This window comes from Pungitius pungitius, chromosome 14 (genome assembly GCF_949316345.1).
Source record: "Pungitius pungitius chromosome 14, fPunPun2.1, whole genome shotgun sequence".
Taxonomy (NCBI): Eukaryota; Metazoa; Chordata; class Actinopteri; order Perciformes; family Gasterosteidae; genus Pungitius; species Pungitius pungitius.
Window position 1 is genome coordinate 13,565,695 of NC_084913.1, and position 24,672 is coordinate 13,590,366.

Here is a 24,672-nt window from a genome sequence, read left to right on the forward strand (position 1 = left end):
CTTAGTAGAGAAAATGGGACAACATGTCATCTGTATGTTGTAGATGCTTCGCAGTATAACTTTACGTCTAGCTCAAAGATGCCAGGAATATTTCAACCCCCCCCACCCCCTTATATTTTGAGCTGACTAGTTTCTCTGTGAGGGATCAGGTTGACTTTGTTTCGTCTGGTTTATGACCCTAGAACTAATCATCAGCAATGTAAATACCGAGTAGTACTGTACCTTTTAAAAATAGAACAAAATGAGACATTTACTCAAACGAAAAATGTAATCACATTTATGGAAGACTAAAACAAGGTACAAACGCTTTGTTACGTCAACAAGTGTCATTTAGTTGCCACATCAAGTCAAACATTAGTTCAGTTAAATTTCAGGCTGGACACTAATATGTGTACTGCTAGGTTCATCGTGAAAATACAAAAGTAGACTCTAAAGAAAATACAGTAACCACAGCTGGTCCAAAGTGCAAACACATCATTTCTAGTTTTTAGTAACTGACACAGCCACTAAACAGATGTGCGAGTCCAGGTTAGACTACGGGTTTCAAACTAAGTCAAACTTGGTTTAGCATACATCTGAGCCAGGTTCATTCGCTTCACAAAAAGCATAATAAATACGTGGCAGCTGTGTCTTCTAACGCTTCATTTATTACATACAGGAGCTAAATAAGTTAGTATTGCTGTTTAAATAAACAGTATATCTATCAATAATTTTGTCTGAGCATTATCAATTTTACCGCAAGTCTGCAAAACCCTTTTTTTAATAGAATAATTAATCCAGACCTAAGCTGGTTTTCATCATGAAACCGCACCAAGATTAGAAGAAAGAAACCCTAAGCTACTTTTAGATTCCGTAGTATTCAGAATAGTGGAATGCTCTGGGGTGATGTCGGTAAAGTTCAAAGCTTGGCGTCGTGCTCTCAGAGGCGAAGCTGCTCCGTGTCGACCTTCACTGAGGGAATCTCGTCGATGGAGGCGTGGGCGCCTTCTCTCGTCTGTCCCAGAGACGATGCGATGACGTCCACCGCTAGAGAGGCGGTGGCCTCCACCGCTTGTCGGGTGGCCCCCAGCATGGGGTTCACCTCCACCAGGTCCATGGCGGACAGCAGACCTGGGACACATTCAGGAGTTAAGACACCGAAAAAAGAAAAACGTGACGATAAAAGAGCTCCACGGGGAGAAAAGGCGACCATGTGGCCTCGTGTGAGGCTACCACCGTGTCCTCGAGGGTCTGTACCTGTGTTGTGGATTTCCTCTGTGATGTAGATCCCTTCCCTGTAGGTCAGACCGCCGTTCACTGGCGTTCCCGTGGCCGGAGCCAGAGACGGGTCGAACGCATCGACGTCAAAGCTCAAGTGGATCGGTCGCTGCTTTCTGTTCAAGGTAACACAACGAGGCGTGAATTCAGGGACATCTGCACTTATTTGGATTCACCAAATGTATGAAACAACAAAACTCTTGTATTTGAAGTTCAACGTGGGAGGGAATATGATCCGTTACCTTGACAAAAGATGGTCGAGACTGACTTCCATGACCCTCTGGATGCCGAGTCTGTCGATATCCCTCATGGTGAAGTACTGGATTTGCAGGTCCTTCAGGATTTGGCTGTAGTAAACAAAACCAGACACATCAAGAGCGGTTTCCGCAGTCTGAGTTCAGCCACAGGTGGTCACTTTCCACTCACTACTCTCCGGGGTCCACATCCCGTAGTCCGATGTAGACCAGGTCCCTCGAGGAGAGGAAGGGCTTCGTCCAGGAGAACCCTGGGATATCTGGCATCTGACGGATTGAGATAAAGTTAAATGGAATATATTGATATGTACACTGTGTCTGCAGGGACGGGGAAAAAAAGTCCACTGAAAATAGTTTTGCATCTCTTTCAGTGGGGCGTGGCTTAATCCGGCCGTGTTTGCACAAGAGATGGTATGTCAGCGTTGCAGCCTGGTTGTTGTTGTGGTTACATCACAGCTAAAGGATGTTAGGCCCCAGGCCTAGAAACTGGGTGAGTTTCTAGTTTTATGTCACGTGTCACGTGACATTCTTAGAAGACAAATTCACTTTTACAAGTCTGCTTTTAAACTCAACCGGATCCTAGTTATTTGTTATTAGGGTTTTAAGCATTTCTCTCTTTTTTTGCCTCTTTGAGTTAAGCTCTTCCTAAATAATATGGGTTTCCCTTGAACGTCATTATCTCAAAGACGCAGTGCACATTCTCAAGTTTCACCTTGTCCTGCAGCTCTTTGAGCATGAAGGCCACCGGCTGGCCGTGAAGGTTTCCTGACGGAGAAGACATCGGCGTGTTTATGTCGGCGTGGGCGTCGACCCAGATGAGACACAGGTCGGGACACTGCTGCGCGTGGCCTGCCACCGATCCAATAGCAAGGCTTTGAAATGGAAAGGACAGTCATGTTAACATCGGGTGTTTTTATCGGTTTCAATTCAGGGGTTTGGAGCAGCGGGCCCCAACCTCCCGCCTCGTGGACCGCTTTCAAGTTAGACAGTATTTAGCAAAATAACGATCTTGATGCGGGGGGGGTCAGTACACAGGAAAAAAGCTGGATTCCTACTGGATAACGTTGTTCTTTATTATTCCATAATTACCTGTGATCGCCTCCGAGCATGACCAGGGTGTGTCCAGCACCGACGGCCCTGCTCACCGCGCCAGACAGCGTTTTATTGGCTGCACCCACGGTGCGAGGGAACTTGACGTCCATGTAGGGTTCGTCCTTCTCCACGTGGTGGAAGGTGAGGTCGCCGAAGTCGTGGACGGCGTAATCTAAACACAAAGACGCAGAGCGGCGCTCGATGAAAACACTGGACCATAAAGGCCACTGCATCTATTTGATGCAACTTACTTCACAACCAGAATATGGGACAGAAACAATAACACTAATGTATCATCGCCGTTGCCTTTATAGAAGAAACGGTTCTTTCTGCTACATTTCTGTGGCTGGTTCAGATGAGTTTACAACAAAGGTGTAAAATGCTTTCCGGCCAGAGGGAGTTCTTGGAAATATAAGGTGGTTTTGGGCTGAGCTCCTCAGGAAGGACAATTCACAAGTCTGTAGAGGTAGGTTTAAATGGGCTCCTGTTAAATGTGGAAAACGTTTTTGTACGGCTCCCAACTTCATTTGAAGTCAATTTACTTAAAAGAATAAGTTAACAAAATGTAATAAAACTGTAGTAAAGTAAGTAAAGTGATATGTACTTACTTTATAAATTATAATGTAATCAACTCAAAACAAAGAAGGAACAAGCCTATTTATATTTGGGGGAAGTTGGTGGGTGTTACAATGTCCCCATGTCCTCAAAGGGGGCCCTGACATCTTTCTGGCTGGTTTAGGACCGTCTGTCTATTTTTTAGGACCCTGACCTGTCCTTAAAGAGACCGTCCTGCTTTAAACACGGCATGTGTCGACTAAAGTTGAAAAGCCTGCATACATCCGTAGCGTCTGGCACACATCTGTCTCCCTAGCAGTCGAGGAGGCTGATCCCTTCAGTGACTGAGCACTTCCCAGCGTCCCGTTTCACACGTCAGCTCAGCTTTCAGCCGCCCTGCGCCAAGTAGATCAAGCAGTAGAGGCCGGAAAAAATTTCCACTTGGTTTAGGCCATGGACTGTGGAGTAAACAAGCGATGTGATCTACCTTATTGGGGGTGCATCTGGCAATGTGATCCGTCAAGGCGGTGTAGTGTTACGCTGCTGATCTAAAGGGGAACCAATGTGGTTCATTTCCATTCCTAGCCGGGACAGGAATAGCTCTTGTCTTGATGAAACTCTGAGCATCTACTGCATGACAATTAAAAGAAGTCTGTTAAAGCGGCGATGGGCTGCTTCTGTTTACTGGGAAGTGACAGAGTGCGGCTATGGTCCCAGTTCTTGGGTTAAACCGTACTGCTTTGATTAGGTCTCCCCCCCCCCCCTCTACTGAGACAGTTTGGACGAACTGACATGAAGTCTGAAGGAGTTTAGGTCTGTTAGGGTCCGGTTTCCCACGTTGGACTCAGCTAGTAACACACCGGCTGTTTATTTTTCACTGCTGCCAAGTGGACCAGAGAGAAGATTCCTCACCAACTCGTTGCTTTAGACATCTGTGGGCATTTCTTTTGTTAAATGCGAGCATTTCAATATTGAATCGTGCATGGATCTGTGAAGAAGTTGCCATAAATTCCCTATGCATATCAATCTGTGTATTCTGGACAAAACTGTAAATAATTATTTCAACAGTTTGGGTGACGATATTGTTATGGAGAAAATGGTTTTAAAAAATTGACCCGATTAAAAAAAAGGCATTTGTCAACAACAGGGCAGCTTCTGCCTGAAGAATGAAAGTTTGTTGTGCAGATATTCAGCGAGAGGATGGGGGCGGAGGCATGATTACATAAGGCCTGCAATACAAGAACAGGTTCTTCCGCCTTGTTGTCGCACACCTTGATGATTTGTTATGAAGAGTTGCACAACGCAGCTTTTTTGAATTGCCCGTCGGTGCCATTTTATATTCTGTCTCAGCAGAGGTGCAGCAGTGAGTTTAAGAGTGACCTTGTGTTGCAGTCTATTGTGGTGTACTTTATTCATCCGTAGGCTGTGTTAAACCATATAGTGTGTGTATTTATAGTGAGCTTATCATGCATGAGGTAGCCTAGTTTAAATCCTCTGTGGAGTCAAAAGGCACCACTTACTTGAAGACATAAGTGACCTCCCATAAGCCATGGCAGATTTGCTTTTCTTATTCCTTCCTTCCTTCCTTCCTCTGCACTTATTTGAGCTCACTTAAAATGGGCAAATTGTCTGCATCATACATGTATGTTAATCGTCACCAATAGCCCACATGTGTATGTATTTTACACAGGAGCTCGGTCTGTGTACTGACTGAGTTTACGTATCCTCGGCTGCCTTTGACTTTATATGGACTTTTTTTTCTCTTCTCTTACAGTATTCCTGTCGTCACTCTCCAATCTCTTAAATCTCCTTTTCCTTTGTCGCGTGTGGCAGCGTGACATTTCAATCACAATGTACCCTCAATGACCTGCTGCGCTAAAATGAATAGTGGATTCTTTCCGTTTGCGGTTTCCTCTTTCAGATTCAAAGCATCTCCCCCTTCACCCTCCCTCACGAGGCTGCCGGAGTTTCGGTTGAAACGGAAAATAAAAACAAGACCGTTTTTAGGCTACATGTAGGCCGGGTGGGGTGGGGTGGGGGGGGGGTCTGTGGTGTCGACAGAATGGAAAATACATCCGCAGTCTCCCTGCGCCTTTCAGACCATGTGCCGGGGACCAGAGTGACTAAGCCAGACATGTGGCTGCCATGACTCAGGGATTGTAACGTCTCGCCTGTGGGTCTACTTTGTGTCGCGCCTGCCTGTTTATGGGCAGATGTTTTAGTAGACGTTCCGGGGGACCGTATGAAACTGTAGTCGCCATTACTTAACCAGAACCTTACAACAAACAGGACACCGGCGGGTTTCGGTCACTACATGTATCAATATACTGTAACGCCCTATAGTGTCTCGTAAAATGCCAACAATTCAAATTAAAAAAGGAAAGCGGGGGTGACTTTGATCCCCCAACACGTGTTCCTCTCCCGGGCTACATGTCGGATGTTTTTATTTACAGCCTCCCGGTGATGTAACAACGGCTAAACGTTAAATCGGTCTAAATGCTGTCCTGCAAGGTTCACCCAACCTTACGTAACGCTGCTGTACCGACTGCGCCTGTACCCCCCCCCCCCCCACCTCCACCATCAACATCACCTCCACCCTCGCTCCCCTCACCTACCTAAACCGGAGAGCCTCTCGAGGAGCCCGGCATCTCTGATGACTTTAGGGCCGTGCTCCACACCTCCTCGTTTCTGTGTGGAAATGAACACGAAGGAGTTGACTTTGTGCTGAAGATTTGCTTCTGAAAATGTAATATTTTAATTTAAAATTTCAACGGAACAAAACGATTTCTTTACCTGTCCCCGCGAAAACGGAGCGCCCAGCACAGCCACGGACTGAGCTCTGCTCTGTTGTAACGTGAGTCCGAGTTGAGATCTGAGAAGACGGGATACAGGTCCTCTCAAAGCCATTTTGTTCTTTGTTTTAAAAAAAAGAAGAAAAGAAAATCCGAATCGTCCCGGTACAAATCGGTGCGGTCGCCGCCGCCGAAGAGAGTCTGATGAGGGCGCTGTGGATGTTGCGCGGGTGGATGCTGAATGTGGGCTGGATGGTGCAAGAGGCTGGCTTTATTGCACCCAAATCTACTTAATATTCATGAGCTGGAGAATAGGAGGACATGGGTGGAAGAATACAAGAGGTAATAAAAGCAGATTTCTTTCTCTTTCTTTGAAACACGGAGGTGTTCGGAATCCTCCATGAGGATCGGCGTTTATGGACGCCTGTACACTTGTATTGCGGCCAGGGTTTCCAATTTATGATAGAGCGACTGACGTCAGCTTGAGTGACACACCTTCAGAGTAGCCAATGGGAAATGGTGAAATAAGTGGGTTCGCTCAGTGGGCGTGGCCTGCGAGCTGCTGCCGGCCAGGTGCCTATCGGGTTTGTTGTGAAGTACTTTATTGCAGTCTCATCACTGTTGCAATTCCCAGCCGAGTGGGGAATGTAGGCTTGTGTACATTGTTCCATTTGACCTGGTTGTTTGTCAACTCGTGTCCAAGGAATAACAGCCTGTTGCTACAACTACATGCGCCCATGGAACTCAAACAGGTGTCTTATCTCGGGTCCTGCTATCATTGGCGAAATAATAATGCCTATTCATTTTATATAATTTGTAGCTACCACACTATAACAACTTCCATCTTTTCATTAATTAAATATATTATGAGCATTACGTAGGTTACTTGGCGAGTCAAACCTAGCTACATAATGTTATTTTTTTAATACATGATTATTACTTAGCTTTAATGGTTATCTGTTTGGGGCGGATCACATTTCAACTAAAATGTGTGTCGTCATATTTCACCACCGCCTACGTCCTCATCTGTTGTAATTGTGGTAAACTATGAGAAAGACAACATCCATCTTATTTTACACGTTACGTGGGACGTAATCAACCGGAATTGGGCGTGACAAAGCCAAAAACTACCGTATTACAAATTACCACATTACTATGTAATAGCTCATACAAGCACTAATACTATACACAAAATACGTGTACAGTACATCTGCGTTCACGTCAGGGAAAGTAAATAAATAAATACAAATAAACAAATGAGAGTCAGATAGATACTGCTCTGCGTGTTTCGGGACGACCCGCCCATCTCTCACCAATAATACACGTTTTCTGCCAATCATTCAGTTGATTTCCTGCCTAAAAATGACCAGACGGGCATTTTATGATTTTATGAGTAGTTTGCCCTCGGACTAAGGTAACACATATTTGAGCTTCCGTCCCGAGTCACTCCTCCTGGACCCGTTGAGAAGTGGACTAAGGGTCAGTCTTCCCAAGGGACGCTCCAGGTTTGCGCAGAAGTTGACTGGGCAGCTGGAACAGTTCGGGCAATGACGATGGATTTAGCGCCATCAAGCGCTGGAAATGAAGAATTTCGAGAATTGAATAATGGCGAGAGGTTTTTAAAGCCCCGAGCGCAGCCTGTCAGGCAAAACCCTCCACAGCAAATGTACAAATCTTTTTCTCCCGATTAATTCCTTCAGAAATTATTATTTGGTTAACAAAGTATGGGTCGAACATCTATCTTTGAATTAAACCTCAGATTATTTACCAAACTATACAATTTGTTTTCTTGGATGACGCATCTGCCAAATTATATTTTAAGGAAAGTTATAGAAATACAATCAGCCATCCTTGGGCTTTAGATTCAAATGAATCATGAACAATTAATGCAAGTATTTTTCAATAGTAAATTAAACTCTCATTAGTTTTTTGTTAGAGATACTGAGAAGCTGATTAGACCTTTAAATTGCCTAAGGAAATGTTAACTTCAAGAACTACGTACACTTCTGGCCTAACTAGTCAGAAACAAGGCCAACGACATGTCAAACCTGCGAGGGAGGCTGTATTAGCAGGATGCAATGGAAGGTCTAGCATGCGAATGAACAATTTGCAAAGCGCTGCCAGAGACCGGATAAATATTGCCATGGAGCCTAGCTCAATTTTTCCAAGATAGAACAAGGCTTGTTTCTCCTGAATATACATTTTACTTTAATGGGTAAAGTGCAAGGTGCACAGATGTATTATGTTAACGTGTACCAGGGAGACACCTCCCTCCATCACGTAGTGTTAGAGAGTTTTTTCCTATGGAATGCATTACCCTCTGTAATAATATATGGGAACCCTTCCTTGAATATTTTTCTGATGGTTTAGTTAGTATTGTGTTTTTATTTATTTTATATTATTGCCTGGTAGACTAAGTTTAGGGTACGAAAAACCCATTGAAAGCTGCGCTATCCCATGATTCATTTCGAAAAGAATAGGTCCCAGTTATTTGTATCCATAGGTGTTCTTACTGCGCGCCGGTGGCAATTATAACGCTAATCTTTAGCGTTAGATTATTTTGTTAACCATATTTAATGGGATTTTACTCGGATAAGTCATAGTATTATCAGACGCTGGGGTTTATTTTACACTTAACAACAGGTGAGTAAATTCTCACATGACCGCTGCAGCTAACGTGAAGTAGCAAGGCCACACAGTGAGTGCTAGCTAGCTAGCTAGCTCGAGCTAATTTAGCTAGTTAACATTGACGTCAAACGTGGAGGAAGCCCACTTTTCGACTAAGCAAATATCACACCTAGTTAGTTTGTAACGTTAGCCGGTCAGCATCACTATCCATGGTAAAGATGTAATACAATGATGAAATTGACATTACCCAACTTAACCCTGAAAAGCGTCAACTGTGTTTTTGCCTGTGCTCTTCAATTGAACATCCTTTCCTCGTTACAGGTTCCTGTGTATTTCGGGATGTCTTACCCTCCTCCGCTCAATCGCCAGCAGATTGGCATCCCGCAGTTACCTCCCAGGATCCCACCTCCTCAGTATGCGGGATTCGCCCCGGGTGTCCCGCCAGGTAACGTCATAGAAGTTCACACTACACACTGCCCTTTCTACTTTGTGTGATTGTTAGTTCAGACACACTCATTTCAACAATTCAGGGCTAGCTCGGAAAATGAAGGAGCAGAAACTGACATTGTAAATATACCCGAGTACTTTGCTCATATTTTGATTTGATGGCACACCGGTTAAAATCAACGGAATATATTGAAATCCACAAATAAACAATGTGGTTGAATGAAAACTAAAACAAATCGTTACATGTTCCTGTAAAGGAAAAGACATGTTATAGATAAGTTCTTATCTCTTAAGTACTGGAACTATATGCAGGAAATGACAAATTAAATTAAACTAGAAAAACAAATACAGCCTTCAGCATTTCCTTGTTATACCTAGTTGGTTGTTACATTGGGTAATCAAAAACATAAGATTTGATGTATTTGTATGCTGTGATACAGGTTGTGCTCATTGCATTTCGTTTCTATTCCCAGGTACTCCGATGATCCCGGTTCATATGGGTGTCGTTACCCCTACAACCACAGTGAGTCAGAAACTGGATTTCCCTCTGCTTGTGAATTTAAGCATCAGCTGTCATGGATTGTTGAATAAATAGTCCCCACACATTATCAGTTTAGTCTGCTGCTCAGTGGAGGCAGTTTAACTGATGCTTAAACTTATTATTAGATACTTTTATTGTCACTTGATACCCTTTATTGTTTTATGATACCTAAATGTAATTTCTTGTTGCAGGTTCTGGTCCCGACAACAGTCTCTGTAACACATAAGCCGATGCTTCCAAAGAAGGAGCCCAACGTCAGAGCAAAGGACACAGACGACTGCAGTGGCCCCACCACCACTGTTTTTGTGGGGAACATCTCTGAAAAAGCATCTGACATGTTAGTCAGACAGCTTCTAGCGGTGAGTTGAAGGCGTTATAGATTTTTTGGTGTCAAGTGGTAGTATAATAGGAAGCAACAGTTGGTACATTTTGACACATCAAGGTATGCAGTATTGGTATTATGTATTAGGATTTTATTGTGACAGTTCTTTTTCACACAAAGCTTTTTTTCTGCAAAACACTTTTTGAAAGAGCTTTTTGCGCGTGACTCATCTCTCATAACCACTGACAAGTCCCTGTGAACGTATGCCTCAGAGATAACCAAATACTGTTGAATTAATAATGGCATGAATTCTTTTTTTCTTTCAATACAGAAATGTGGTATTGTTCTTAGCTGGAAAAGGGTTCAAGGTGCCTCTGGGAAGCTTCAAGGTAAAAAGGACACAACCCATTAAGATATTGCATTATAGTATCTCTGTAATCTCATTTGAGAGTATCATCCCACCACTTTCTACAGATTTTAACATTTTTTTGGGGGCACAAGTTTAAAGAAAGTCTTAAGTGCTAAATACAGTTATCCGTTTGGTAATTCTTTATTATCTATCAAACTGTCGGTTCTGCTCTCCTCTGCTGTAAGCTTTTGGATTCTGTGAGTACAAGGAGCCTGAATCCACACTACGGGCCCTCAGACTTCTGCACGAGTTGCTCCTGGGTGATAAGAAGCTGCTGGTGAAGGTAGATGCCAAGACCAAGGCCCAGCTCGACGAGTGGAAGGCAAAGAGGCGCAGTGCCAATGGGGTACGCTGTTCACCTGATGAGGAAAAGAGCGACACTTCTGATAGGGTTAGGCTCAAGCGATGCTTAAAAGCCTAATCTTTCTGTCTGTAACATATAGGAGGCCAGTGATGGGTCTAAGAACGGGGAAGACGACGACGATGAGGAGGAGGTTGTTGATGAAGAGACTCTGCGTCGTGATCAGGTTGTGAAGGGCGCAATAGAAGTCCTCATCCGAGAGTATGCTAGTGAGCTCAATGCTCCCTCACAGGACCCTGACAGTCAACCTCGCAACAAGAAGCGGAAGGAGAAGAAAGAGGAGGTATTGTTGTCACAATGAAGATGGTGAATGATTTGTAGATTATCATAGTAACTAATAGGTACTTGGTTTGTTTTTTCTTTCCTTATCTAAGGAGGATATCAATGCCATGGAGATGGAGGATGACAAGAGAGACCTGATTTCCAGAGAGATCAGTAAATTCCGGGACACGCACAAGGTAATGTATCAACCTGCTGTTATTACGTTGTCATTTTAAGTTTTGAGGAAGAAATCCTCCACATTTGTGTTTAGAAATTCCTCAACCGCAAATGAAGCTGGAAAATATATGTATTATCTCTGGAGGTAGTTCCGGCATGAAACAGTTCTGTTACTGTCCACTATAAGAAGGGTCGTAGTGTGTTAATAATTATTCACACTACTTAGTTATTCAAATTCAAACATTAAAGGAATCGAGAATAGTGGATGTTACTGATTTGAGATGAAAGGTTTTAGCTCTGCACAAGCTGAAGTCATCACACAGAGTGCATGGACACAATGTGAAATTCCATCTAAAGCTAATCTATTGATTAAACCCCACCAATGTGGTAGAGTTCATTTGGTGACTAGAGCAAGATGAATCTCAGAATCTCAGCTTTGGAAAAAGTTGCGAGGATAGGATGTAAGTATGATCTTTCATTTCTTCTTTACTCTTGTTGGGCGCTCCCTTCTGGAGGGTTTGCAGAGGGGTAACTGGCTCTCCGTTCACTTGCATTATTTCCATTTTCTTGTGTGGACTGGGAATAAAATAGTGCTGGAATTGGAATGCACAAATTGCTAGTGATGAATGTAGCATGTAGCACTAGTTTTAGAAGGCGGGCCAGCTCAGTGAACCTCTGCAGGTCCTCAGATGATACAATATGTGTTTTGAAGAACACACACGTACTGATTGAGCCTAACCACTGCAGTATTTTGAACTGCAGCATGTAGTATTACTAAAGCAGGGAGCGCCCCTCCACAGCACTCTGTGGTCTGAAGACATACAAGGTAAGTGCTTTTATTGCTTATTTATTTACCTTTTTTTTCTTCTTCTATTCCGTGTCGTACTCCTCCCCATTAGGTAAACAATAAAATGAAAGGGACATACATGATGTGATTCATAAGGGTGCGTTCATGAGTCACATTGGATTATTAGTGTTGAAGTGAGGTTCAAAAGTGGCCAAAACCTCCCCTTTAAATATTTTGATTTATTATCATTAGTTGCTATATTCCCAATATCATCAAACACCATCATCTCTTAGAGATTTGTTGAATCTGACTTGGTTGAGGTTTTTTATATAATTTATTGGGTCGGAGAGTCCAAATAAACACCAGAAGACAACCTGCAGGTAAGACTGTTTCCCTCATTTCTTTGTGGTATAATGGAATATCTGGTTTGTGTCAGATGTTTATTCATTGTTATTGACGTGGGTGAACTATGAGACATACTGCTTCACAGGTTTTGTTTTTGTTTGTTTCTAATTATTTTGAATTTACACATGACTTGCTTTTCCTCCCACACATAGCCTCTAGGATGTGTAGGGGCAGAGAAGTGCTGAAACCGTAGTTCATCACCTGTGAGTTGCACACCAATAGCTCCAAAACGGTCGGTAGAATGATTTTTATGTCAACCAGTTGGAACTCAGACAAACGGTCAACAGGGTTTACGACAATACAACACAATCTTTAGCCCACATACACACCAAAATTCATTTTGGATCAATTGGCAGTTCAAATCAAGAGATTTGCATCCTGGTTTCATATACAGTCAAACATAAGACTCTTTTCTAGACACACAAAACACAAAAAATATCTGGATTCGGATGTCCTCATAGTTTAATACAATTTATTTCCAGTTCCCGTCTGTCACTCTGCCACGCACACAACTCCCACGTTGGGGCCTGGTACGTCTCCCTTGAATTTCATTGGGCTACGTAGAAAAGTCATGGGAGTTGATTATGTAATTCACTTAGACGGGCCATTTGCCACGTTAAGCCTGGGCTTGTTTTAATCCACTTGGCACCCATAGGTAAGAACAAACCAGGGCGTTTTACACTGGAGAGAGTGTGATTCGAACTTGTTGACCTAGTGTTTCAAAGCTGACTCAGCATACTTTTATCTTCGGTCTAATACCGTTATCCCTACTTTCAATTAAACCCGAAGTGGACTGCATGACGCATTCCATTAATGTGCAACACTTAACATGACGCAACAAAACCTCTCGTTTATGTTATTCCACAGTATCCCTTCCGTCAGGTCAAATCTATTACAGTTCAGCATTTGACATTGATTTTTGTAAGTGGGTATATGGGTTTTGCCCGTATGTTTTTTGCCTACAGCTGAGTTGTCATTGGAATGGCCCCTTATTACATCAGCGCATAATCTCAGATCCACGGCGAGCACAGAGTAGCTGCAGAGGTCAAGTTGACCTGTTACATTCGTGAAAATTCAATATTAGTGTTTGTGATTTAAGGGGATGGCTGGATGCTGAGGTCAGGACATGATCTATGTACACTTTGGTGTGACAAAAATTGTTTAGAGCTTTAAAAAACAAACATAACATTGGAAAACTTTTACTGGTCAAAGGTTTAATTTCTTCTCACCCTAATTCCAACAAACGTAAGTGTCTAGGTGTGTTTCAAGACTGACCTGTAATTCATGGTTTGAAGTAAGTGTGTCGTGAATTGAGCAGTGTCTCTATTAAACCTGCTCAAACAGCGGACCACTATTCCTGGAGGAAACACCAGAGCTAAGAGGACTTCCTCACTTGCAGCAGCCCGCCTCTCCAAGGCAATGAGTCATGGCAGTATGTGAGCATGTCTGGCCAAGGGAGTCAAAATCATTTACAGTGCTCACAACATGTTTACCCATGTATTTTAGAACGATCCTTTCAGTATTGATGATCTATAAAGCAGTTTTTATTTCCCCTTTTTCTTCTTGTTGGGCTCCTGCAGAAACTTGAGGAGGAAAAAGGCAAGAAAGAAAAGGAGCGACTGGAGGTCGAGAGGGAGAGGAGAGAAAGGGACAAGGAGCGGGAGCGTGAGAGGGAACGCCGCGATCGCGAGAAAGAGAAGGAGAGGGAGAGAGAGAGAGACAAGGAGCGGGAAAGAGACAGAGACAGAGACCGGGACCGCGAGCGGGAGAGGGATCGGGAGCGGGAGAGGACGAAGGAGCGAGAAAGGGAGCGTGAAAGGGAGAGGAGTCGAGACGTCAGTGAAGGTCGAAGCAGATCGAGGTCAGTGAGACCCGTGATGTTCGAATAAAGCATCTCCTTGTATATGTACTGAGAGAGAGTCGGCATCAAAAGAAATCAGATAACAAACACATAATTCTCTTCTTTACTAGCAGACATTTAGCTTCCATATGCACTAAAAACACGTTGGAAACTCTAGGTTTAGGTACCTTGAAAGTGCTTGAAAAGTGCGTATATTTGACTGTTACCCCTGTACTCATACAGCTGTATGAACCCTAAAGAAAACCAGTGTGCCGGCTCATGCAAATATAAAATAATTAAACAACTAATAACAGTAAAAATGCTGTTTGGCTCAACAACACTGCTTAACGTTTTTGTTGTTTTCCTGGTGCTGGACTCATTTAATCAAATTTTGCAGAGAGAGGACTAGAGAAGAAAAAAAACGAGACCGCGAGGAAGACGAGGAGGACGTTTATGAACGAAGGAGACTCGAGAGGAGGCTTAGAGACAAGGAGGCGGCCTACCAAGAGGTAAATTACAAATCTCTCTTATTCTGATTTAAAAGATAATTGTACTATGACTTATTTGTTGATGTCTGACTGAGTTGTGGTTAAAACGTTTTTTCTTCTGAAAGCGCCTGAAAAACTGGGAGATCCGTGAGAGGAAGAAGGCTCGTGACTACAGCAAAGAGACTGAGCGGGAGGATGAGAGGCGTCGGGAAATGGTACACATGCACACACACCATATCCAAATAGCTAGCAAATGATCAATCCTGAACTCTTCGTAATGCTGCTACTGTGTTTTAAACTCAGATGAAAGAAGCCAAAAGGCTGAAAGAATTCCTTGAAGATTATGACGATGACCGAGACGACCCAAAATACTACAGGTGATTATCGTGGTGCACATTTAGAAGCGTGAGACGATTTCTTTTTCTCCTGTAGTATTTTTTTCGCTTGACTTCTCTTTCTCATCCCCAGGGGCAGCGCTTTGCAGAAGCGGCTCCGTGACCGGGAAAAGGAAACGGAATTGGACGAGCGCGACCGGAAGAGGGAGAAGGAGGAGCTGGAGGAGATCAGACAGAGGCTTCTGGCTGAAGGTCACCCTGACCCCGATGCCGAGCTGCAGAGGGTGAGTCCACTGTAGTCACCAGCAAGCCGGTATCTTAACGGTCATGTATACCAGAAACTTTTCCCGACAAAAAAAATATGGGAGATAACATAAGATTATCCTTTATTAGTCCCGCAGGATTACAGAAGAAAAGGGTAGAGGACAATCCGACACTCGTTACTCTGATTTCCAACCACTTGAAACGCCACAGATCAACTTAATAAAGCTACTAAATAAGTCTAAGAAATATGTCTGTTAAATTCAGACACATTTGTGAGGGAAAGCTTTGTCTTGAACTGTTGAACAAAGAATTTAGGTTTTTGGTCTTCTTAGCCTTTTGTGTTATTTTTGGGTTTGTAATACAATTTAAAACATCCCACCAGTCACCAGACACAAATTAAAAGTCAATGTCGCATGAACTTGTTCAGATGGAGGAGGAGGCAGAGCGCAGACGGCAGCCTCCTCTGAAACTCGAACCCGAAGAGGACGTGAGCCAGGAGAAGGCTCACAAGGAACGGGAACGAGAACGAGAGCGGGAACGAGAGCGGGAACGAGAGCGGGAACGAGAGCGGGAACGGGAACGGGAGCGGGAACGAGAACGGGATCGGGAACGGGAACGAGAACGGGATCGAGAACGAGAACGGGATCGTGATCGAGAACGAGACCGGGACCGCGACCGGGAGAAGAGAGGGTCAGGGAGACCCGCTGAGCCGATGCCTCGGGTCCCCCAGCAGCACTCAGAGGATGACGAGGAGGATGTTGGCGAGGAGGAAGACTACCGTGATGGCGAGGACTCGCAAGAGACCAAGCCGCCGCTCAAACCCATCATCACCATTGCCCCATCAGTGTCCTCCGCCAGTGGGAACGCGACTCCAAACACACCTGGCAACGATTCTCCCTGCGGCATCATCATTCCCGGTGAAAACACCCCCGAGGTCCAACCCCTGGAGGAGCATCGGCCCAAGATTGGCCTTAGTCTCAAACTGGGTGCGTACAGGAGCAATCCCGAGGACACGGAGGGTCCCGCTCCTTTCAGCTGCTGAGTGGTAGGAATAACTAGTGTTTCTCTTCTCCAGGTGCCACCAACAGTCCCAGCCAGCTCAGCATCGGAAAGCGGAAGAAGCTGCCGACCGGAAAAAGTGTCTTCAACCAGTTCGACCATGAGGAGGCCGACGAGCAGCCTCGCAAGAGGAAACTTGTCCCTCTGGACTATGGCGATGACGACAAGAGCCTGGGGCTGGATGGGGCAGAAATGCCAGGGGCCAAAGGTAGCGTCAACACAGAAGAGAAACGCAAGCACATAAAGAGCCTTATCGAGAAGATCCCCACGGCCAGGCCGGAGCTCTTCACCTATCCTCTGGACTGGACCATGGTTGACTCGGTAGGGAGCCTCTGGCATCTCAGTTATGCAACAATTTCATTACCTTTAAAATGAAACACGCCTCAAAACATCCAATAAAGTGATTTTGGGGGGGTTTGTAGCGATAACATGATCAAAGAAAATGAAGCCATATGTTCTGAATTTTCTTTCTTTAGACCCTGATGGATCGTCGCATTAAACCATGGATAAATAAGAAGATTATAGAGTATATCGGCGAGGAAGAAGCTACACTGGTTGATTTTGTCTGTTCAAAGGTTTGTGATTATTGAATTCAAAACAATGTTTCCTGCTAAACATATAATAATAATATAAATTGGATTTATATAGCGCTTTATAGTAGTCTCAAAGACGCTTGAGAAAAAAAAAGGCTACTGACTTAATTTATTAGTAATCATTGATAGATTGTTTTATTTGTGTGTGTCTGAGACTTGTTCTTTTGTACTCAGGTGATGGCACATAGCACCCCTCAGGGTATTCTTGATGATGTTGCCATGGTAAGTTGAGTCACACGGCCAAAGTGTGTTCGAATTGATATTCTATTGGAGTTGCTGTTTTTTTTAACTTAAGTATCAGTCAGTTCATTTTTACTTAACGAGCCTGCTACATTTTTACAGTCTGTCTCCGCTCAGTCAGTAATTCACAGAACCTTATATGTATAAAATTGGAGCTGTTTTGATGTGGAGTTTCTCTAAACAGACTGTTTGTGTTTAGGTTCTTGACGAAGAAGCAGAAGTCTTCATAGTAAAGATGTGGAGGCTGTTGATATATGAAACTGAAGCAAAGAAGATCGGTCTGGTGAAATAAAGATGACGTGTCTCTCCGTCTGACTTCCTAAGATCACAGTTCTGTCAGCCACAGTTTTTTGGTCCAGCAGACTTTAAACAACGTGCCCATACACCCTTCATTCCATCAGCAAGGAGCTGCTGCTGCTGCTGCTGTGTGTGTGTGTGTGTGTGTGTGTGTGTGTGGTCTGAGCTGTGAACAGAAAGGGCACAAACATATTGCATGATAAAACTTTGGTTGTTTTTTTTGTCCTTTTGTTTATGCTGTTCAGGCAAAAAATGGTTGCAATCCACCCACCTGTTCCACAAAATGGATTCAGTCTTTGATTTACTGTTGTCATGTTGAGGCACTGCTCCATTGTGTTAACTAATAAATATGCTTTTTTTTAATAAAATGTTTCTTTTTTTCCCCTAAATATTTAATGTATCTATATTTTGGTGGATTTCCAATGTATATTCCTCCTCACATTTTTTTATTTTGTGTTCCTTTTCTAGTTATTAAACTTGAAAAATAAGTTCATGTTAAATTCATAATTCGTTGTAGCATTTATAATTAATGAATACATTACATACACTAAAAACGTTAATTAATTTTCTTTGCTGAACATTTCCTAAATTACGGATTCATATTCTCAGTGTATTTTGCTCAGTTTCATAACTTTACTTGGCTCCAGCAGGGAATTTAGTAGTATTTATAAATGTATCATAGCTATTAACAATGCTTTTTAGATCTTACTTTAAATGTCAACAAAACATGCATGTGTATAAACGAATATAAAATAATATATATTACATATATTATTAAATTAATCTATCATTCTACTTCCTGGTTTTTCTCCAACGAGTTGCGCAGGTACGTGGCAGGTTTACGTCGACAGGTTGAAGGTCAAAAAGATGAGTTGTGACCCGGAAGTACTTTCTTTCGGTATCAAACAGGATGTGCTGTTAGCTAGCTTTCTAGCTAGTTGCAAACAAAATCGGTTACAAGTTGCATTGTGATCATCATTGTTGTTGAGTGACAGTTGAACCTGGAATAAATGACGTGAGGTAACGGATGTCTGCAATCCAGCGTTAACGTGTCGGAATTCCTCATTCGCGAGGTTAAGAGCAGGGGAGCTACCGATGCTAGTTAGCTTAGCTTTGCTAACGTTGTCGAGGCCAGAGGTTGAAGCGTCTCAGTTTGGCGGTGGCTTGTTAACGTGGATGTTTCGCAGCGACCTGAACTATTATACCAGCAACTGGGACGTGCGTTTATTCAACTACTTCCCTTTACCAACAGCGACAGGCGGGGCAATGCAGGTTAACTCCATGAGCAGTGAATAAAATACGGTGCTAAAACCATACGTGCAGGTTGGTGTTGGTAGTTTAGAAGATTAGCTGAAGATACAAGTGCAGTCATGGACGATTTTAGCTCGATCAGCCTGCTGTCTCTTGCGATGTTAGTGGGATGTTACGTGGCCGGGACGATACCTTTGGCAGTCAACTTCTCCGAGGTAAGTCTAGGACATGCTTACCTTATGGGATGTGCTTCCTGGAAGCTCGCAGTTTGACTAAATTTGAACACATTTTTCAAAATTGACAGAGAGGTAAAAACGGATTTCTGTCAGCCCCTGTGGATGCAAAGAAGCACTCATTTCAGCATAGACTATCGGGGAGTCCAGCGCATTTAGGTACTGCGTTTAACTAGATCGACTGGTGCTTCTGATCCCTCTGTGGTTGTCTCTCCAGGAAAGGCTGAAGCTGATCACGGTGCTCGGAGCAGGGCTGCTGTGTGGGACCGCACTGGCTGTCATCATTCCCGAGGGGGTCCACGCACTTTATGAGGAAATACTCGAAGGTAGACTACACGGAAACAGTTGGCAATCGGAAGATATTAGTATGCTGCAACGCTTTAGTCAATACGTTGTAAGATACTCTTGAATAATATCGGGAACTATTTTTGACATGGTTCAAAGGGACTATTCGGGACTATACCAAATAGACCAAGTCTATAGTGATACATGAGTTTTTTTTAGGAGTCGGCACTGTCCAGAACTAAGTTTGTCAGCCTGAAGATTAGCTTGTCCCCTTGTAGATCTGCTCTACCAGGTCCACATTGTGTCACAGCACGTAGTGACAAACGATGGCTGGTTTGAAATGAGGTAAAACCAGTGAGGCTTGAAACTTGTTGTGCAGCACAGATAAACGATCGGGCTTCCTCATTCGGCCTTCCATTGCCTGTCAGTTCTCTACTTTTTACTCTAATGAAAAAGAATTACATCACGTTTGATGCTCGTCTTCAGCATTCGGAGGAGACACCAGAAGTAGATAATGTACAATATGTTGACATTCGTCTGAGTAAATAACAGTTTGAATCTTTTTCAAACAGAACAAAGTTCAGCGAGCTGTAAAGAATAACCAGTTAAGGTCTATTCTTGCACCACAAACATTGTGATGTTTGTTTTGTCATCATTTGTATTGATGCGCTCCTCTGTCTCAAAAGAGGGCTTCATGGATTTGTGACTGTCTCTGAAAGTACTTGACAAAGTAATCAGATGTGTTAGAACCTTCTTTCTTCTCTTTTTTTAACCGCCTGTGTCCCTGCCTGTTTCTGCAGGAGCACACCACAACCATGGCCAGGTCGGAGCCGTGGAGGTGTCCCAGTCGAAGGGTGAAGTGGACGCGGCCCTGAGCGGCAGCCTGAAACACGAGCACAGCCACGAGCAGCTGCACGCCTGCATCGGAGTGTCTCTGGTTCTGGGCTTTGTCTTCATGCTGCTGGTGGACCAGATAGGCAGTTCTCATGTGCACAGCACGGAAGGTCAGTGTCACGAGGGGCAGCAAGCACCGGCCAACATGTGGGCATTCAGTTTGTGAAAATGGCGCTAGCAGCTTGGTCCATTGCCTCATCAGGTGCTAATGTTCAGCAGAGGAAAGACATATTGTTGAGTTACATCCAAGTAGAACCCAGAGGGCTAAACTTTGGGATGCACCCACTTTATAAACAGTTTTCCAGAGCAGCGAAATCTCTGTAAACTGTCTGCCAACATCTGAGGAGACACTGTTCTTTCATCAGTTCCTGGTTCTACTGTTATATATATTAAAGCTTTTTTCTTTTTAAGGGTTGGATCCAGAGGCGGCCAGAGTGTCCTCCTCCAAAATCACTACCACCCTGGGTCTGGTGGTCCACGCTGCAGGTACGTCTCCTCTGGAAAATGGAATGTCTCAAACACGTCAGATGTGACTTTGGGTTCAAACTGTCCTTATTAGTCTGAATCACAAATTAGTGATGTGAGAATGTCCTCCTTAATATACTGTAGAATCCTTGTGTTTAATATTTTCTTAGTTACATAACACAACTGTCATTCTCTCCTAAAAAGACGTTTACTTGTTCAGAATCCCATTTTTAGCTGATCTTGAGAAATACCGCTGTATGGAAAATGATAAAGAGTGGATTCATCAGTGCGTTTGAGCAGATTTGGTTGCTCATTGTTTTTTTTCTGTTTACACAATATTAGAATCTGAATCTTGAAAACGTTGTTGGCTTATAGCCGGCTATGATTGATTGCCCGGCTCCTTTGTCTTTTGTCTCCAGCTGATGGAGTGGCGCTGGGAGCTGCTGCCTCCACCTCTCAGACCAGCGTTCAGCTCATTGTTTTTGTCGCTATCATGTTGCATAAGGTAATAATGGCTCATATCCTGTAGAGTCATTTCATGCTTTTCTACATGCTTTCTGATTTTATTGGATACGCATGTATATAGACAAACGTGCAGTTGAGCTGTAGCAAAGGAATTGTGATGGATATTTTAATCAATTATTCTTACCGTTCTTAAAGACCAAATGATCAATCGATGAAACCATTTGCGTATCGAAAACATGATGAAAACAAAAATCAAATTGTTAGCTGGATTTCAAAGCACACATGACCCCGTGTGACCTCTGTGGTCTGCAGGCCCCAGCGGCGTTCGGCCTGGTATCCTTCCTGATGCACGCCGGTCTCGAGAGGAACCGGATCCGCAAACATCTGTTGGTCTTCGCCCTGGCGGCGCCGGTCCTCGCCATGCTCACCTTTTTAGGCCTCAGTCAGGTAAGATGAGTTGGAGATGAGGTGGATTCTAGATTTGAAAATGGATGTGACCTCACACGCTCTTTGTGTGTTTCCACTCCTCAGAGCAGCAAGGAGGCCCTGTCGGACTTCAACGCCACCGGCGTCGCCATGCTCTTCTCCGCCGGCACCTTCCTCTACGTGGCCACCGTCCACGTCCTCCCGGAGGTCGGGGGTGGCAGCCACAGCCACGCCCCCACGGGAGGGAACGGGGGGAAGGGACTGAGCAAGGTGGAGGTGGGGGCTCTGGTGCTGGGCTGCCTCATTCCTCTGGTGCTGTCCGTCGGCCACCACCATTAGACGCAGACCGCAGGGCGGATTTTAAACGGGTGTACAGGGGGGGGGGGGGGGGGGGGGAGCGGAGAAAGAGACTTCGAACATTGTGGATCTAAATGTCTTGTTGTCTGCTGATGGACCTCGTGCTCGTCGTGGGGGGGGGGGGGCGGCATCTCATGAATTAAACCTGAAACAAGGGAAGAATGACAGAGGGAAATCAGAGGAGGAACGCTGCAATGTTTTAGTTTTTTTTGACGGCGAAATATCTTCCAGCTTACTGTAAGTGTCCGTTTGTTCCACCAGAAATCCTTTTTTAGAGAGACACCAGTGTCCGACCCTTTAGCTCTGTTCAATCTGGTAACCGTGGAGTTGTCGCTATCGTGCTTTTTTTTGAAAGAATCACGCCTGAATCATCACAGTGACGTTTCACTAGATGGCAGTTGCTCAGTGAGATTTAGATCTGAATAAAACTTCCCTTTTTTGTACAGTGTAAGATATCTTTGCAACATTTAGACAGATGTGAGGTGAATTTCAAGTGCCATATTCGCCAGATGAAAGGACTCTACCAAGATGGGACGTTACCACCACACATGATTTTGAATGGTCAGGTCTGAATGGCCGTTTGACTCTCATTTGCATTCACGTTACTGTTATTCATGGTCATTCCCGACCTGTGCTCTCAACGGACATCTTTTTTTGGCATCCAACTACGGAGCAGGTGGAAAGATCACCTCAAAGGACCCGACAGACGTCTCTGGATCGTGAGTTTGCCTTTTTGTCGGAGTGTTTCTGTAGCACAACATGAACTGTCACTTTAATTCTTTCTGTTTTACTTCTCTGGACGTGCTTTATTTTGTTTTACTTGATGAATCATAATCTGAAGGGGAAGGAAAAACCTCTCTTATAGAATTGTCTTAACTAAGTGTATGGAGTGTTAAGATTGTTTTGAGGTGGAGGGATATTTTAGCAGCTCTGAATGAGTGATTAGTCTGACACAGCATTAAGTGGAGGAGACCGTTTTGGCACTATTGTCTCAAAAGAACGGATCCATCCTAAGAAGAGAATTCTAATTCTTTGGCTGGTTTATTTCTCATTAGTCACATGTGAGCATTAAGCATACGCATGAAATAGGGCCGATGTCTCGTCCTCTACAGCAGTGCATCATAGTCTGAAATAGCTTTGCAGGACTTGCCTTCATACTCAAAGCGCAAGTTATGTCATTCAGATAGACCCTTTGGACCCCCCCCCACCCCCCCCCCCCCCCCTATCGCTGCCCCAGTACAACTAAAACAGTAACCAGTTGATGCATTAACAATTAAGTAGGGCAGGTGGATGTTGGGGGTGAACCTGTATCACTGTGCCTGCTCATGTATGAATGTGATATTGTGGTTTCCACCATCATGATCTCCTGTAGGAGACAGAACCGCTTGCTTACATTTGTGTAACTCCTCTTTGGCCATGCATGGACGGCTCTGACGCGAGACATCAATCGCTCCGCCGGAGGTCTTTTATGTACGAATGGACCCGTTTTACCAACGCAGCTCGGCAATGGAGGTCCAAACCCGAGGAGGAGGAGGAGGAACCTGCCGGGATTCTTCGGGGGGGGGTCGCATGCAGACCAGCAGCTGCATGACTGTTCTTTTTCTTTTTGTGCTATGCTGTATGTGTGAACAAAAAGGAAAGCCCCCCCCCCCCCCCCCCCTCCTCACTGAGCCCCTCTATGTGCCACTTCCCCGCTTAGATTTGGCATTTTCTTTGGACCATTAGCATTTACGTTAAGGACTGCAACTGACTTTACTGAAATTATCTTTCAATTGTCTGATTATTTTCACATACAACTTGTTTGGTTTGAAGATATGTGCGTACATTGTAGAAAAGGGCAGTTGCAAGATTCTCCGATTTTTGCTTAAATGATGAAGTTATTATGAAAGTTGTTGATCCATGTGCATGAGTTCTTAAGGAACGGTTGGGCCTGAAGACTTGCTCCAGTATTTCTCCATAAGACAACATGTTTCCCACTACATAAGCGACAAATAGTTTCTGAGAGAGTTTGATATTCAAAATGAAACCGTATATCAACCTTTTCCTACTAAGCCCAAAAACCGTTCTAAAATTGACTTTATTCATGGAGGGTGCAATCATTCAGAGTAGGAAGCTCATTGAGAAGAATTCTCCAGAATGAATGCACAACGCGCTCACTGGTTCTAAGACTCAATGCTCGTGAGTACGGTGAAGGAGTTATTGGTTACTGGGAATAGATTCTTTAATAATGTGAGACCAATGGGGGGGAAAACCTCGACAGTCTTCAATTCACAAATGCATTTATAGTTTAGTTCAGAGTTGACCAATAAAGTGGGTCTGTTAAAAGTCCTTCCCGTCCAAAATTCTCTTCTTCCGTACTTTTTTGCCTTCTGAAGATTGAACGCTGCCGATAAAGCCTCTAATATACTTTGGGTAAACTGAGGGATTTTCTTTACGTTGGAATCACATTATTGAGGTACCATGGACAGAAGGAATTATTACAGCCAGAAATAACTTCAACATGTAAATATGAGACTTGGATATATGTGAAACGGCCCGTTAAGTTAAATAAACTCGTTGGACTATTTATAAAATTCATTTACGCAAAGTATTTTGCTTCACAGGTCATTTAAAGTCTCATTTGTTCCTGATCGTTTGTTTAAAGTTTGTATTGAATGAATACGAAGCTTCATATATTGCATCATTAACTGTCTAAAATACTGGACGCCATGTTCCGTGTGGCGCCTCTAAACGCCTTTGATGGATTGAGAACATTAAACTGTAGAAAGTGGTTCTACTGGCAGATGTGTGCAGGTGCACTTTCACCATCCTCCCCCAAAGGAGAGGAGCTGGCACATGTTGGGGCTGATTCAGGGTCAGGTCAATCTTTGTCATATTTTCAGCGGGGCTCAG

General features: G+C 43.9%; 3 protein-coding genes across 3 annotated transcripts; 2 read left to right on the forward strand and 1 right to left on the reverse strand.

Annotated features, from left to right (window-relative positions):
- Nucleotides 1-261: 261 nt before the first annotated feature.
- On the reverse strand, nucleotides 262-6,401 carry arg2 (arginase 2). The gene is made up of 8 exons (XM_037486376.2): nucleotides 5,952-6,401; nucleotides 5,774-5,846; nucleotides 2,601-2,775; nucleotides 2,224-2,383; nucleotides 1,684-1,778; nucleotides 1,500-1,604; nucleotides 1,237-1,373; nucleotides 262-1,110 (listed from the first exon to the last, which is right to left on the reverse strand). Exons 1-8 carry the CDS (start codon nucleotides 6,063-6,065, stop codon nucleotides 920-922), a joined length of 1,050 nt encoding a protein of 349 aa, XP_037342273.1. The 5' UTR covers nucleotides 6,066-6,401; the 3' UTR covers nucleotides 262-919.
- Nucleotides 6,402-8,408: 2,007 nt separating this feature from the next.
- Nucleotides 8,409-17,772, forward strand: LOC119227511 (RNA-binding protein 25-like). Its single transcript, XM_037486345.2, has 18 exons — nucleotides 8,409-8,593; nucleotides 8,900-9,023; nucleotides 9,499-9,548; nucleotides 9,758-9,925; nucleotides 10,220-10,277; nucleotides 10,483-10,643; nucleotides 10,741-10,941; nucleotides 11,033-11,116; nucleotides 13,869-14,149; nucleotides 14,526-14,637; nucleotides 14,742-14,831; nucleotides 14,920-14,993; nucleotides 15,085-15,235; nucleotides 15,643-16,201; nucleotides 16,291-16,595; nucleotides 16,751-16,849; nucleotides 17,042-17,089; nucleotides 17,307-17,772. The coding sequence occupies exons 2-18, from the start codon at nucleotides 8,918-8,920 to the stop codon at nucleotides 17,397-17,399; spliced, it is 2,640 nt and encodes an 879-aa protein (XP_037342242.2). The 5' UTR covers nucleotides 8,409-8,593; nucleotides 8,900-8,917; the 3' UTR covers nucleotides 17,400-17,772.
- Nucleotides 17,773-18,272: 500 nt separating this feature from the next.
- slc39a9 (solute carrier family 39 member 9) lies at nucleotides 18,273-21,796 on the forward strand. The gene is made up of 7 exons (XM_037486380.2): nucleotides 18,273-18,870; nucleotides 19,106-19,214; nucleotides 19,974-20,177; nucleotides 20,479-20,553; nucleotides 20,952-21,037; nucleotides 21,310-21,444; nucleotides 21,529-21,796. The coding sequence occupies exons 1-7, from the start codon at nucleotides 18,775-18,777 to the stop codon at nucleotides 21,760-21,762; spliced, it is 939 nt and encodes a 312-aa protein (XP_037342277.1). The 5' UTR covers nucleotides 18,273-18,774; the 3' UTR covers nucleotides 21,763-21,796.
- The last annotated feature ends 2,876 nt before the right edge of the window (nucleotides 21,797-24,672 follow it).

Coding starts and splice junctions, on each gene's coding strand:
- arg2 (XM_037486376.2), bottom strand. CDS start 6,065: ATGGCTTTGAGAGGACCTGTATCCCGTCTTCTCAGATCTCAACTCGGA. Junction 2,384..2,600: donor ATGCTCGGAGGCGATCACAG/GTAATTATGGAA, acceptor TCCATTTCAAAG/CCTTGCTATTGGATCGGTGG. Junction 1,779..2,223: donor TCAAAGAGCTGCAGGACAAG/GTGAAACTTGAG, acceptor TCAATCCGTCAG/ATGCCAGATATCCCAGGGTT.
- LOC119227511 (XM_037486345.2), top strand. CDS start 8,918: ATGTCTTACCCTCCTCCGCTCAATCGCCAGCAGATTGGCATCCCGCAG. Junction 14,150..14,525: donor GAAGGTCGAAGCAGATCGAG/GTCAGTGAGACC, acceptor CAAATTTTGCAG/AGAGAGGACTAGAGAAGAAA. Junction 16,596..16,750: donor ACTGGACCATGGTTGACTCG/GTAGGGAGCCTC, acceptor TTCTTTCTTTAG/ACCCTGATGGATCGTCGCAT.
- slc39a9 (XM_037486380.2), top strand. CDS start 18,775: ATGGACGATTTTAGCTCGATCAGCCTGCTGTCTCTTGCGATGTTAGTG. Junction 19,215..19,973: donor TTATGAGGAAATACTCGAAG/GTAGACTACACG, acceptor CTGTTTCTGCAG/GAGCACACCACAACCATGGC. Junction 21,038..21,309: donor TCGCTATCATGTTGCATAAG/GTAATAATGGCT, acceptor TGTGGTCTGCAG/GCCCCAGCGGCGTTCGGCCT.